The sequence below is a fragment of the Phaseolus vulgaris genome, chromosome 2, assembly GCF_000499845.2.
Source record: "Phaseolus vulgaris cultivar G19833 chromosome 2, P. vulgaris v2.0, whole genome shotgun sequence".
Lineage (NCBI taxonomy): Eukaryota > Viridiplantae > Streptophyta > Magnoliopsida > Fabales > Fabaceae > Phaseolus > Phaseolus vulgaris.
This window is the reverse complement of record NC_023758.2, coordinates 35,162,891-35,177,077: the sequence shown is the minus strand read 5'-3', so window position 1 is coordinate 35,177,077 and position 14,187 is coordinate 35,162,891. Positions and strand designations below refer to the sequence as shown.

The following is a 14,187-nucleotide window of genomic DNA, read 5'->3' as shown; positions in this document are numbered from 1 at the left end:
AAGAATAGAAAAAAGAATCATTCAAAAATATGAAGTACACAAAAAATGATAAATAAAATAAAAAAAGTGTACATTCCTGCCGAAAAAAATACGGTAATCTGGCAGCGATTTTGAAAAATTTATTTCTCTCAATTGGCTTACTGTTTTTAATTGATTCCAGTGCCATTTTTGAGTTAACATCTTGAAGTTTCTGTGGTATAAATTTGATAATCCAGTTCGCTCTACAACGTTCCAGTTAAATCAGAGAATATCACGCACAGTTTGCATTTAAAAAAATTTCCAGTAGCTAAATTTTTGTTTTCTTCATCTACTCTAGTGCTTTTCCTTAGGTATTCTTTTGTGTGCCTACTTTTCTCATTGAGTTCTTTATTTTCTTGATTGTCTTTCATTCTTACTCTTTGAGTTTGTCTTACATATAGTTTTCCTTTTGCAATTACCTTTCCTTGCTTATACCTTTTCTTGTTTGTCTTTATTGTTTCTTTGGTTTTGTGGTGGATTGCTCTTAAGATTGGTGTGCTTGCTTTGACATATTTCATTTGAGGATTCCAAGGCCTCAAGATCAGATTGGTGCAAGACCATTATTTCTTTGAGAGTGATATCTTTTTCAGCCTTAGTTCACTTCGGCAGTTTCATTGCCAAAAGCTCACTGTTTTTGCTAATTTTTAACTTGTTTGCTGTTTTGTGTGTTTGCTGTTTTTTAATTACAAATGGCTGGATTTTCAAGTGATGCATCCTACAAGCAGAATTCTCCTTCCAAAGCTTCCATTCTTGGTGAATTACATGAAGCTCAAAGAACAATTAGACGGTTGGAGGAGAAAATGCAAAAGATGGAGGTCCAACAATCTAGACCATCTCCTTCTATCCATGATGGACATCATTCTCATAGACCATCTTCAAGAGCTTCTTCAAATGATGTTGGCCGTGAAGATGAGCATAGGAGAAGGAGACCTCCACCCCAAGTCCATGGACAAAGACATCATCACCAAGGGGAAAGAATTCACTACGGCAATGGCTTCTATCATGATGCAAAGTCCAAGCTTCCTTCGGTCAAGTTACCTTGTTTTAATGGTTCTAGTGATCCAAATGTATATTTAGATTGGGAGGCTAAGTGTGAACAAATTTTTGAGATCCATGAGATCCAAGATGAGCATAAGCTCAAGCTAGCCACCCTAGAGTTTAGTGATTATGCCATGAAATGGTGGCATGGAATTGTAAAGGACATTATCTATCACAAGGGTCCTCCCGTGGACTCTTGGAACTCTTTAAAGGATCACATGCGCGCTAGGTTTGTGCCCCCACATTTTAGGAAAGACCTCATGTTGAGACTCCAACGGTTTCAACAAGGCACGCTAAATGTGGATGAATATTATAAGGAGCTTGAGACGCTTGTGCTTAAAATTGAATTAGAAGAAAGTGAAGAAGCCATGGTTGCTAGGTTTGTGAGTGGTCTTAGGAAGGATATTCAAGACATTGTTGAGTTACAAGAGTATTCATCATTGGGTTCTTTAGTTCATCTTGCAATGAAGGTGGAAACCCAACTTGCTAAGAAAAACTCTTTTAAAAATGCTTCCAATGATGGATACTACTCCAAGTCTTGGAGAAACAAAACTTCTTTTTCTAAACATCCTTCCAAAGATTCTTCTTTCAAACCCAAGGAATCTAAGCCATCTACTTCTAGACCTAAGTCTCCCACTAGAACATCTAACACTAAATGCTTTAAATGTATGGGTTATGGTCATATTGCTGCAAATTGTCCTTCCAAACGAAGTATGTACATGCATGAGGGCATTGTAGTTAGTGAGCATGATTCGGATTCTCCAAAGCATTCATTGCATTCTCATGCATCTAGTGAGGAAGAAAGTGAATGTCCACTTGAAGGGGACTTGTTAGTTGTGAGAAGACTTCTTGGACAAGTTTCACAACCTTTTGATGAAAGTCAAAGGGAAAATATTTTCCATACAAGATGTCTTATTCAAAACAACATTTGTTCCTTGATAGTGGATGGGGGTAGTTGTGCAAATGTGGCAAGTACAAGAGTAGTAGATAAGCTTGGATTGCCTATTATCTCTCATACAAAGCCCTACAAATTACAATGGCTTAGTGAAGTAGGAGAAATAATTGTTAATAAACAAGTCCTCATCCATTTCTCCATTGGAAAATACAAAGATGAGGTATTATGTGATGTTGTGCCCATGGAAGCCACTCATGTTCTTTTGGGAAGGCCTTGGCAATTTGATAGAAAAGTTTTACATGATGGCTTTACCAACAAACTATCTTTTGAATTCCATGGTCACAAGGTTACTTTAAAATCTCTCTCTCCAAGAGAAGTCCATGAGGACCAAGTTATCATGAAGAAAAAGAGGGAGAGTGAAAAAGATAAAAAAGATAAGAGTTCTAAGCCTACACTCCTTGTGTCTAGGCGTGATATTGAAAGGGAAATAGTGGCTCATCATCCTCTTTTCTTAGCCATCCCTAGAACTCTTAGAATAGACTCACTTGTTGATAGTCCTCATTGCTTGGAAAATTTGGTAGAAGAGTTCAAAGATGTGTTTCAAGATCCTCCAAATGGACTTCCACCTTTGAGAGGGATTGAGCACCAAATTGATTTGATACCGGGCTCTTCTTTACCAAATCGTCCAGCATATAGGACCAATCCAAGTGAAACCAAGGAAATTCGCCAACAAGTTGAGGCTTTGATTGAGAAAGGGTGGGTGCAAGATAGCATGAGTCCTTGTGCTATGCCTATCATCTTAGTGCCAAAAAAGGATGGCACATGGCGAATGTGTTCGGATTGTAGGGCCATCAATAACATAACTATTAAGTATAGGCATCCCATACCTAGACTAGATGATTTGTTGGATGAATTACATGGTTCAGAAATCTTTTCAAAGATTGATCTTAAAAGCGGCTACAATCAAATCCGTATCAAACCGGGTGATGAATGGAAGACGGCTTTTAAGACCAACTTTGGTTTATATGAGTGGTTAGTTATGCCTTTTGGTTTAACTAATGCACCAAGTACCTTCATGCGCCTCATGCATCATGTTCTTAGACCTTTCATTGGTAAGTTTGTTGTGGTTTACTTTGATGACATTCTCATTTATAGCTTATCTTTGAATGACCATAGGTTGCATGTTAGGCAAGTTTTAGAAACCCTTAGGAAGGAACATTTGTATGCTAACCTTGCTAAATGTATGTTTGCTCTTGATCATATAGAATTCCTAGGGTTTGTATTGAGTTGTAAAGGGGTCCATGTGGACAAAACAAAGGTGGTGGCCATTCAAAATTGGCCTACACCGAAATCTTTGAATGAGGTCCGAAGTTTTCATGGACTAGCTTCTTTCTATAGAAGATTTGTCCCAAACTTTGGTACCATTGCCGCACCACTCAATGACATAGTGAAAAAGGATGTGGTCTTTCATTGGGGAGAAGCACAACAAAATGCTTTTGATACTTTGAAAGAAAAATTGACTAATGCTCCCATCTTGGCCCTTCCTAATTTCACTAAGACATTTGAGATTGAGTGTGATGCTTCAAGTATAGGTATTGGGGCTGTTCTCCTTCAAGAGGGCCACCCCATAGCCTATTTTAGTGAGAAATTGAAGGGAAGTCATCTCAACTATTCCACCTATGATAAGGAATTATATGCACTTGTTAGGGCTTTGTTTACTTGGCAACACTATCTTTTTCCCAAAGAGTTTGTGATACATAGTGATCATGAATCTCTTAAATATTTGAAAAGCCAAAACAAACTTAACAAGAGGCATGCTAAGTGGGTGGAATTCATTGAGCAATTTCCTTATGTGATCAAACACAAGCAAGGCAAAATAAATATTGTGGCGGATGCTCTTTCTAGAAGATACACCTTGCTAAATCTTTTAACCTCTCAATATCTTGGTTTTGATCACATTAAGGAACTTTATCATGATGACCTTGATTTTTCTCCCATCTATCAAGAGTGTCTTAAAGGAGGACACAAAGACTTTTTTATTCAAGATGGCTTTCTTTTTAAAGGAAAACGTCTTTGTGTTCCCCAAAGCTCTATTAGATTATCTCTTGTTAGAGAAGCTCATGAGGGGGGTTTAATGGGACATTTTGGGGTTGCTAAAACTTTGGATGTGTTGCATGAACATTTCTTTTGGCCACATATGCATAAACATGTTCATAGTTTGTGTGATAAATGCATAGCTTGCCGCAAAGCTAAGTCTAAAATGCATTCCCATGGTCTTTATACTCCTCTTCCTATCCCTTCAATGCCTTGGGTAGATATATCTATGGATTTCATCTTAGGCTTACCCAAGACATCAAAGGGAAAGGACTCCATTTTTGTGGTAGTGGATCGTTTTTCAAAGATGGCTCACTTTATTCCTTGCCACAAAGTGGATGATGCATGCCACATAGCAAACCTCTTCTTCCAAGAAGTGGTTCGCTTGCATGGGATTCCTAGGTCTATAGTGTCCGATAGAGATCCTAAGTTCTTGAGTCACTTTTGGAAGACCTTGTGGGGCAAGCTTGGAACTAAGCTTTTATTTTCTACCACTTGCCACCCACAAACTGATGGTCAAACCGAGGTGGTGAATAGAACTTTGGGACAACTATTGAGATGCTTTATTTCAGGGAATCCTAGAGTGTGGGAGAATTTACTACCCCATGTTGAGTTTGCATATAACCGAGTAGTAAATTCTACCACCTCCCATTCTCCTTTTGAGGTGGTCTATGGGTTTAATCCCCTAACACCTCTTGATCTTCTTCCTATTCCCCTTCTTGGAGATGTCTTGTGCAAAGATGGGGATGAAAAGGCTTCTTTTGTGAAAACTTTGCATAAAGATATCAAGAAGAAAATTGAGAAGAAGGTTGGCAAGTATGCTGAACTTGCCAATAAAAGGAGAAAAGCATTGTTGTTTGATGAGGGCGATTGGGTTTGGCTTCACTTGAGGAAGGATCGTTTTCCTACCCAAAGGAAGTCCAAACTAATGCCTCGAGGGGATGGACCTTTCCAAGTCCTCAAGAGGATTAATGACAATGCTTATGAGTTAGATATGCCTGATACATTCTTAGGTAGTCATACTTTTAATGTCAGCGATCTAACTCCCTTTTCTGTAGGTCTCCAGAATTCGTGGTCGAATTCTCTCCAACTCGGGGAGTATGATGGAGATCAAGCTCAAGAGGACATGGAGGCCAATCAACAAGATCAAGAAGAGGTGGAGGCACAAATGGAGGACGCCCATGGAGGTCAAAGTCCACCTCAAAGGATTACAAGAAGCATGTTCAAAGCTTTGGGAGCTAGAGGACATTTATTTTCTCTTTTTGTAATTTCTTTAGTTGGAGGTGCTTAGAGGGAAACATTAGAAACCTCTTTTGTTTTAGCATCTTTTAGGCTTTAGTTAGGAGCTTTAGGAGGGGGGGTGTATTAGTAGATAGGTGTAGGAGTAAATAAGGAGGTGCCAAAGTGAGAGAAGGGATCACACCTTCCTCATGCTTTGTTTTAGGCGCAAATTCTAGAAGCTTTTTAGGAGGGAGTTTTTGAATTTGTGTAGCTTACTTTTCAGCACCTTAGGCTATAAATATAGGTGCTCTCTTTGTAAAATTCAGATTGGAATTAATCTAAGAAAACTCTACTCAAATTTTGAGTGACCTTTGGAGAGCTTTTGGAGCCTTCTTCTCTAGTCTTATCTTGATGGATCAATGGAGTCCTCAAGTGGCGGCATCACTCTCATCTAGGAGCATTCCACACTTCTAGTGGCGAGATCATCCATCCTCCTTCCATCTTCATGAGCATTCTCTTCTCCTTCCTTTCTTCTTCTTCAATTGTTCATGTTGCTTTGTGTTCTTGAGTTTTTCAGTTTTGGTTTTTCTATTTTCCAGCACTATGTTCTGTTTTGTTCTTAATTCTGTTTGGTTCATATGAATTGTTGTTTAATTCTGTTCGGACATTCCAGCTTTCATTCCCTTTGTTGATTCAATTTGACAATATTTGGTTCATCCAAATGAGTTTGGGATTTGGTACTAGTTTTTGGTGAGTTCTTGTCTTAGAACAATGATCCAACTCTAAGAAAAGTGCCTCTATATTTTCCAGCTCAAGGTGATTCCTAAGAATGTCAAGAATCTTGTTCTATGTGGCTAGTGGAATCACATCATCTTCTCTCTTTTCTTCTCTTCCCCTATCCTTTCACTTCTCACTGAAGAACAAAATGGCCATCCTCAATGACCAACCTGCACTTGGTAAGCATCAATATTATTTTTGCTAGCTTTTGTTTTCGTCCTTTACGTTGCACAAACTAATTTCTCATGGTTATATTGCATGCATACGTTCACAACTTCAACAAGGCAATAATGTGCCAAAGAATAATAATGAGGCAAAAGATGAATTTATGGCTCCAGATATCAATGCATATGGCCACTCCTTTAGGTTTTTAATTTCATATGTTCAGTTAACTACTTGTGTTTTTAATTTCAAGTATTCTTTATATATGATTTTAAAGTTCCATTTTTAATGAAACTGGTATATGACAGAGATTATGACATTGAAAGCGAAAGACAAAAAGGCGTGGAGGAATTTTATAGGTTGCAACACATAAACCAGACATATGACTTTGTAAGCAAAGCAATATGTTGAATTGTTTTCACTAATACTTGTATGGATTTACATTTGCAAACTATGAATGACAGTGCTGATTAAAATGGAAATTGCGAATAACTGATAATGATTGATATGGATCTAGGCCAAGAGAATGAGGGAGATATATGTGACACTGGACAAAGCTGAAATGGGCATATGGGAATGTTGTGAACTGCTGAATGAGGTGGTGGATGACAGCGATCCTGATTTGGACGAAGCTCAAATTCAGCATTTGTTGCAATCTGCTGAGGCAATCAGAAAGGATTATCCTGATCAAGATTGGTTGCATTTGACCGCTCTTATCCATGGTAAATACTCTATATATACATGCAAATTAAAAGCTTGATCAATTTTAAATTTGCAACGTGATAGAAAGAGAGATCGGTATATGTATATGATGTTGTTGGTTTTGTTTCAGATCTTGGAAAGATCCTTCTTCTTCCTCGCTTTGGTGCACTTCCTCAATGGGCTGTTGTTGGCAAGAACCCTTCTTATCTAATTTAATCCTTATTATATGTGTATACACTTAGATGATCTCTGTTTCTTGTTTTGTTTCTTTATTCCAATTTGTTTTGAAATTTGAATTCGGCATTTGATCGAACAAGTTAAGGGCATGTTTGTTGCAGGAGATACATTCCCTTTAGGCTGTGCCTTTGATGAGTCAAATATTCATCATAAGGTAATCAATTTCGTGTGATCAATTAAGAAACATTTTATTCTTGAATTGATTATCAACGCAAACCCTGATTGCATCCTGATGAATATGCAGTATTTCAAGAACAACCCAGATTACCAATGCCCTGCATATCAAACTAAGAATGGAATCTACACCGAAGGATGTGGACTGCAAAACGTAATGATGTCATGGGGACACGATGAATACATGTATTTGGTGAGCCTATAAATGCATATAAACTTCACCACACGAATTTATATATATATATATATATATATATATATATGTGTGTGTGTGTGTGTGTAAAAATATATGATAATGCATGAATCCATACATGGTGGTGCATTGGAATGTGCAGGTTGCTAAGAAAAATGGCAGCACTTTGCCATCTGCAGGATTGTTCATAATCAGATTTCACTCTTTCTATCGTAAGCAGTTTCGACACCGACCATATATATGTTTTTTTATCTTCAATGTATCTGTTCCACCATTCTCCATTACCACGTAAATGACAACAACTTATAATTAAATTTGCAGCTCTACACAAGGAAGGTGCATATACTCATTTGATGAATGAAGAAGACGTTGAGAATTTGAAATGGCTCGAAGTATTCAAGTATGTATTTATAATTTTGACAATTTGTTTATTTTACTGCCATAAATTCTTCTCACTTCATAATGAACCTTTAAATAATATATATAATTTTGTACATTCATGCAGCAAATATGATCTCTATAGCAAGAGCAAAGTTCTGGTCGACGTGGAGAAAGTTAAGCCATACTATATGTCACTGATCGAGAAGGTGAATATTTTATTTTATTCTGTCACTGTTCTCGTTGATGTATATTTATATGTGGGGTACTTATTTTCTTTGAATTTGGCCACTTGCATTGCAGTATTTTCCTGTGAAGCTTAAATGGTGATGGTGAACCTTGTGAGACCAGCGATTTACTAAATGATGTTGAAATGCTTCTTCGAATAATAATAAAATTTCATCACCCCAAGCATCTTCAAAGGATTATCGAAAATTAAGGAGCAGTTGATATTACTGTTGTCATAAATTTCAAGATATGAAGGATAAACTTTCTTAAAGAATAGAGATTAAAAAATTGTTCTATAGATGTTGAAAGCTTAGATTTGTTTAAATTGAAATCTTGTAAAAATATAGATTGACATTATAATATTTGTTTCACAATGAAAGAATTAAGAAAAAAATTCATGTTATATGAGAAGGTAATTGATGTAATTACTAATGGTAGCGGAAGTTATGAAAGAAATTGTAATAATAAATTATAGCAATATTTAGTTAAGATACACCGTGTTGGTATAACTTTGATAAATAATCATTTACATATGTTACTAAATGATTTCCACCTATAAAGTTATAATAATTTTTTTATCTATATACAAAATTTACTCCATCGTAGACTCTTTGGCTTACACTTATAAACGATGATGATACTTTCATTTCCGATATATTATTTTATTTCTACGAATTAAGAACAATAATAAACATGTTAAAAGTTTTTCTCTTTTTGTTTTTTTATGCAAGATTGTTTACTAAAAGTTTAATATATAATTTAGAAGGGATGATTATTCTTATCATTATTTGACCCTATGATTTGAATATTTAGATCTTATTCTTTCTTTCAATCAATAGGGACTCACATGATATTGTTAACTTTTCAGATCTTGGAAAGATTCCTGTCCTTCTTGCTTTTGGTGAGCTTCCTCAATGGGTTGTTTTTGGTGAGAACCCTTCTGCTCTGATTCAATCATTATTATCATTATTTGCATAATAATTAGCTTTTGTTTTGAAGTTTGAATTCAACCTTTTAATTGAATTGAATGGTTAATGGGATATTTGCAGGAGATACATTTCCTGTAGGTTATGCCTTTGACAAGTCAAATATTCATCATAAGGTAATCAATTTTTCCCAACAAAGATTTTAAAACGGAGTTTAAGTATAACTCAATCTTATAAAACTGATTTATAAAGTAAGATTTATGTACTATGAAATGCTTATTTAGTCGATGCGAGATCTTCAACACACCACTTCATTGAGAATATCGCATCATGCATGAGACTACATATTATGAATCGTCCAATAGCGGATAAAGTGTTTTTTTTTTCTTAATCAATTATTAACTATCCCAATTTCATTCCTTATGCAGTATTTTAAGGACAACCCTAATTACAAATGCTCTACTTATAACACTAGAAATGGGATCTACACTGGAGGATGTGGACTAGACAACGTTGCCATGTCATGGGGACATGATGATTACATGTATATGGTGAGTCTGTGTATAAGTTTATCACTCTTATGTTTCAAATTTTACACACATATACATATTTTTAATATATATAGTACTTCATTTAAGATCTAATAATGCTCAAACATTGGTACTTTGAAGGTTGCTAAGGAAAATGGCACCACTTTTCCATCTGCAGGATTGTTCATTATCAGATATCACTCTTTCTATCGGAAGCCTTTTCCTCAGTGTATTTTTTATCTATAAACTTTGTTTGGTGTCTTTGTTCAACATATATAACATGTGTGACATAATTCTGCAGCTTTACACAAGAAAGGTGCATACACTCACTTGATGAATGAAGAAGACTTTGAGACTTTGAAATAGCTCAAAGTATTTAAGTATGTTTATGTTGTAAGTTCTGTGAATTTGGTTATTTGTGCACATCTTTCACAACTTAGTCTCACATATATAGTCTCTAATATAATTTTACAACAAGTACGATATTTATAGCAAGAGCAATGTTCTAGTTGATGTAGAGAAAGATAAGCCATACACTACAAGAAAATCATAAAATAGAAACTAATTTTTAGTGACAAAAAATAATTAGTTGCTATAGTGACTAAATTAGAGATCATTTTAGAGACTAAAAAATTTTTGGTTTCTAAATTAGTTTATATTATTGTTAAATGATTTCTAAATTGGTATGTAATTAGCCTCGAGTTGGCCCTCGAAGAACTCGAAGGAGATGATTGCAGAAGTAAGAAAGGTAATGTTCGCGGCTGCCACGCTCTTCCAAAAGAGGCACAGGTCCTTGTCCAAAGCGCCCATGTTATCGGGGCTTCTTGGCTTTCTAAAGCTTCCCTTGGAGTCTTTATTTCCCTTGTTTACCCAGTACAAGGGAAAGCCGTCGAGCAGCGAAGTGTCCCGATCATTCTGGCACACTTGGACGAATTTACCTTTCCAATCCTTGTAAGATTGCTGGAAGATAGAGAGGATTGACCTCCCAGCAATCCCGTTCAGGCTCACCCAAAAAGGCGATCTCCAGGGTTCTTGGCCTCGAACAGGAAGAGGAACACGTCTACCGAGGTCGGTAGTCCCAGATGTGCGCATATGATTTGAAACGCCCGCACGAATGCCCAGCTGTTGGGATGGAGCTGGGCGGCGGCGATGTCGAGCTCGGTTAGTAATTCCCGCTCGAAACGGGTAAGGGGGAACCTAAGTTTCACCTTCTTGAATAAGGTGGTGTACACAAAGCAGAACAACTCGCCGTTGTTCCCTTTGTCATCTGCGCAGACTGGCACGTCGGGGGGGGTAAGGCAGCACCGTCAGTTTTTCATCGTGCTCCTTGTGGAACGAAAGGTTGGGCTCGTCCCCTTTCTTCAATCGAAGCACTGCCACAGCGGAGTTTACTGAAGAAGTCTCCTTCATTAAAGTTGAAGTGGCCCATGGGTATAACTTCTTATAGTCTGGGGAAGGGATGGAGGCACCTCCGGCGATGGGTGGAGTTGCCTGAGCAAGGTTGGGGCGAGAGGTTGCAGGCCTCTCAGCCTGGGAGGGGGAAGCACCAGGTGCTCGTGGTGGGTTATGAGCTTGAGATGGAGGGTTTTGTGAAGAGGGAGGAGGATTCGCGGTAGTCTTTGTTCGAGCCATCGCAGGAACTGCAAAGGAAAAAAGAAAAGAAAGGTGAGCGAAGGTTGCAAAGGTCGACTTGATTGTGAACGAAGGATGAAAAAGACGAACGAACGAAAGTTCGTTATGATGGGAGAAATGGAAGACGAAGCCCTAAGTGCGAAAAGGAAGAAGAAGAAGAAAACAACCCACAGCGTATGCACCAAGCAGTTAATGGATGATGCGAATCGGTTAAAATGCAGCAAATATCAACAGAAGAAGTAAAGGGAGTACCTTTCGATGATCAGGCGAATGCTGAAGGAAGTTGGGGATTCAGAGAGTTGAAAAGCGTCGTGGGTTTTGCAGAAGAAACTCAAAGCGTTTGAGAAGGCAAAGAGATGATGGAACAGTAGAAATGAAACGGGTTTAAGGGTTTTTCAAATAATTTGTGGAAGCGTAAACGACAGCTAAAGATGACCGTTGATGAGGCCACGTGTCGAGCGATTGGGAAAGTGTTTGGTGGAGCGTCAGGAAAGTAGAAGGTGCGAACGTTTGGAATTCTGCGCCAGCGCCACGTAGATCGGTAGTGACGTGACTCCTTTAGTCTTTTCGCTGGACAAGTCTTCGCTTAAGACTGGGGGGCTTGTGTACCGCCCTGGTAGTCGGAAGTGATGACGTGGCATCGAGCTATTATATAGGCGTGTTGGACGGGACACCTGGCTGGCAGAAGGGAAGGAAGTTGGGGGGCTCGTGTAGTCGCCGGTTATTAAGTTGACGTGCTCCGATCTCCAGCATACCTAAACCGGCGGTCACCGGGTTGAAGATGAAGTCACCAAATATGAACCCAGGCGACCAAGTGATTAGAGATCGCCGAAACAAGGACATCGCCGAAGATGAAGGCAGATCGTCATTTCCCAGCTGGCCAGAAGATGAGCTCGGGAGACCGCTTACCTGAACATACACGGTGAAGCAAGTAAAGTAGATCATGAAGGCGGCCGGCGAGACCATAGGGAAGGTGTGTACGAAAGCACCCGAACTCGCCACCCAGAAGAGATCACGCTCCAAGGCAACTATGCACTGAGCTGTGTCATGCATAGGTAACTTAGCCAAAAACCTGAAGAGTAAGAAGTGGCGCCCAAGTCAAGGATGCTCCAGATGGTGACACGTGTACAGCTGGATGCGAGCCACGTGTCCAGAAGTGTAACTGTCTGGAGAGAGAAAATGCGCAGGTATATAAGAGATTCCAACGAACTTCTGAGGTACGCACGTTTAGATTACTTCTTTACGCTTGCAAGTTTTGAGTACGCTGAGAGAGAACTTTGCACGGTTCCTTAGAGTTCTTGAGTTTTCTCTTAGTAATTGGTGGTTCAGTCGCTGACTTAGGCGTCGGAGCGTGATCGGCTGCAGTGGCGTCGTTCTGTCTTTTATAGGTTCTTGAGGTGGATCGCGGTGAAGGACGGAGGCTAACACGGCGCAGAAGTCGATCCAGGTTTGACGAGGCAAGGCTCCAGCGTTTTGGTCAACAGGCAGGATCACTCAAACATTGGTACTTTGAAGGTTGCTAAGGAAAATGGCACCACTTTTCCATCTGCAGGATTGTTCATTATCAGATATCACTCTTTCTATCGGAAGCCTTTTCCTCAGTGTATTTTTTATCTATAAACTTTGTTTGGTGTCTTTGTGCAACATATATAACATGTGTGACATAATTCTGCAGCTTTACACAAGAAAGGTGCATACACTCACTTGATGAATGAAGAAGACTTTGAGACTTTGAAATAGCTCAAAGTATTTAAGTATGTTTATGTTGTAAGTTCTGTGAATTTGGTTATTTGTGCACATCTTTCACAACTTCTCACATATATAGTCTCTGATATAATTTTACAACAAGTACGATATTTATAGCAAGAGCAATGTTCTAGTTGATGTAGAGAAAGATAAGCCATACACTACAAGAAAATCATAAAATAGAAACTAATTTTTAGTGACAAAAAATAATTAGTTGCTATAGTGACTAAATTAGAGATCATTTTAGAGACTAAAAAATTTTTGGTTTCTAAATTAGTTTATATTATTGTTAAATGATTTCTAAATTGGTATGTAATTAGCAACCAAGATTTTTGCTACCAAATTTAGAAACTAAATAATTGGTAGTTAAAACCTTGGTTGCTAATTAGATACCAATTTAGAAACCATTTAACAATAATAGAAACTAATTTAGAAATCGATTTTTTTTAGTTTCTAAAATGGTCTCTAATTTAGTTACTGTAGCAACTAATTTTTTTTTTGTCTCTAAAATTGGTTTCTATTTCATGTTTTTCTTGTAGTGATACTATATATCACTCATTGAAAAGGTGAGAGTTAGATTCCAACTTTGACTAATTTTATTTCATGGTTATTATTATTTTTTCAATGTTTGTTCTTATTTTCGTTACTATTGTTACTTGCAGTATTTTCCTTCGAAGCTTAAGTGGTGATTCAATTTAGATCCAGGGAATGAAGAGAAGAATAATTTTAATTATTTTGAGCAAGCGATTTACCGAATTACTTGATTTTTTTAGTATCTTTTATACACAAGCATATTAGATTGCAATTAAATATGTTGAAATGCATTTATCATTCACTTGGAATTTGCAATCTTTGAATAATAATAGAATTATTCATATCCATGGTGTAAGTTTTTTTTTTTACCAAAACTCTCATATCATTATGAAACTTGACATCTCAACCACGTTGATACTTCAAGTAATTACAATCATCTAGTACCACATGAAAAAAATATTATTAAAAAAAATAGAAGAAAATATAGGTGGATTAAACCAAAACTCATATATTAACATAAACGATACATTCTCTTCAATATCCACGATTTAAGTTATGGTTCACATTTTTTCTTAAAATTTCGTTTTTAATTTTTCCTTGATTGCTGAATATTCTATTAATAGAAAATTACTGGTGAAATCTAATTGCAAATTTCTAATTAAATTATTTATTTTCTAATAATTATTGATATTTGAAATTAAA

At 37.3% G+C, this 14,187-nt stretch overlaps 1 protein-coding gene and 1 pseudogene across 1 annotated transcript; both read left to right on the top strand.

Moving 5' to 3' along the window:
• The first annotated feature begins 6,191 nt into the window (after positions 1-6,191).
• Positions 6,192-8,390, top strand: LOC137809725 (inositol oxygenase 4-like). The gene is made up of 11 exons (XM_068610815.1): positions 6,192-6,222; positions 6,316-6,409; positions 6,514-6,595; positions 6,723-6,927; positions 7,038-7,097; positions 7,246-7,298; positions 7,389-7,511; positions 7,654-7,723; positions 7,833-7,911; positions 8,017-8,098; positions 8,193-8,390. Exons 1-11 carry the CDS (start codon positions 6,192-6,194, stop codon positions 8,217-8,219), a joined length of 906 nt encoding a protein of 301 aa, XP_068466916.1. The 3' UTR covers positions 8,220-8,390.
• Positions 8,391-8,521: 131 nt separating this feature from the next.
• LOC137809409 (inositol oxygenase 2-like) lies at positions 8,522-13,793 on the top strand (annotated as a pseudogene).
• Positions 13,794-14,187: the final 394 nt, after the last annotated feature.

Bases quoted from the DNA above. Each gene is read 5' to 3' on its own strand.
- LOC137809725 (XM_068610815.1), top strand. From the start codon at position 6,192: ATGGCCATCCTCAATGACCAACCTGCACTTG. The intron at 6,410-6,513 runs GTTTTTAATTTC...GGTATATGACAG, and splicing joins GCATATGGCCACTCCTTTAG to AGATTATGACATTGAAAGCG. The intron at 6,928-7,037 runs GTAAATACTCTA...GTTTTGTTTCAG, and splicing joins TTTGACCGCTCTTATCCATG to ATCTTGGAAAGATCCTTCTT.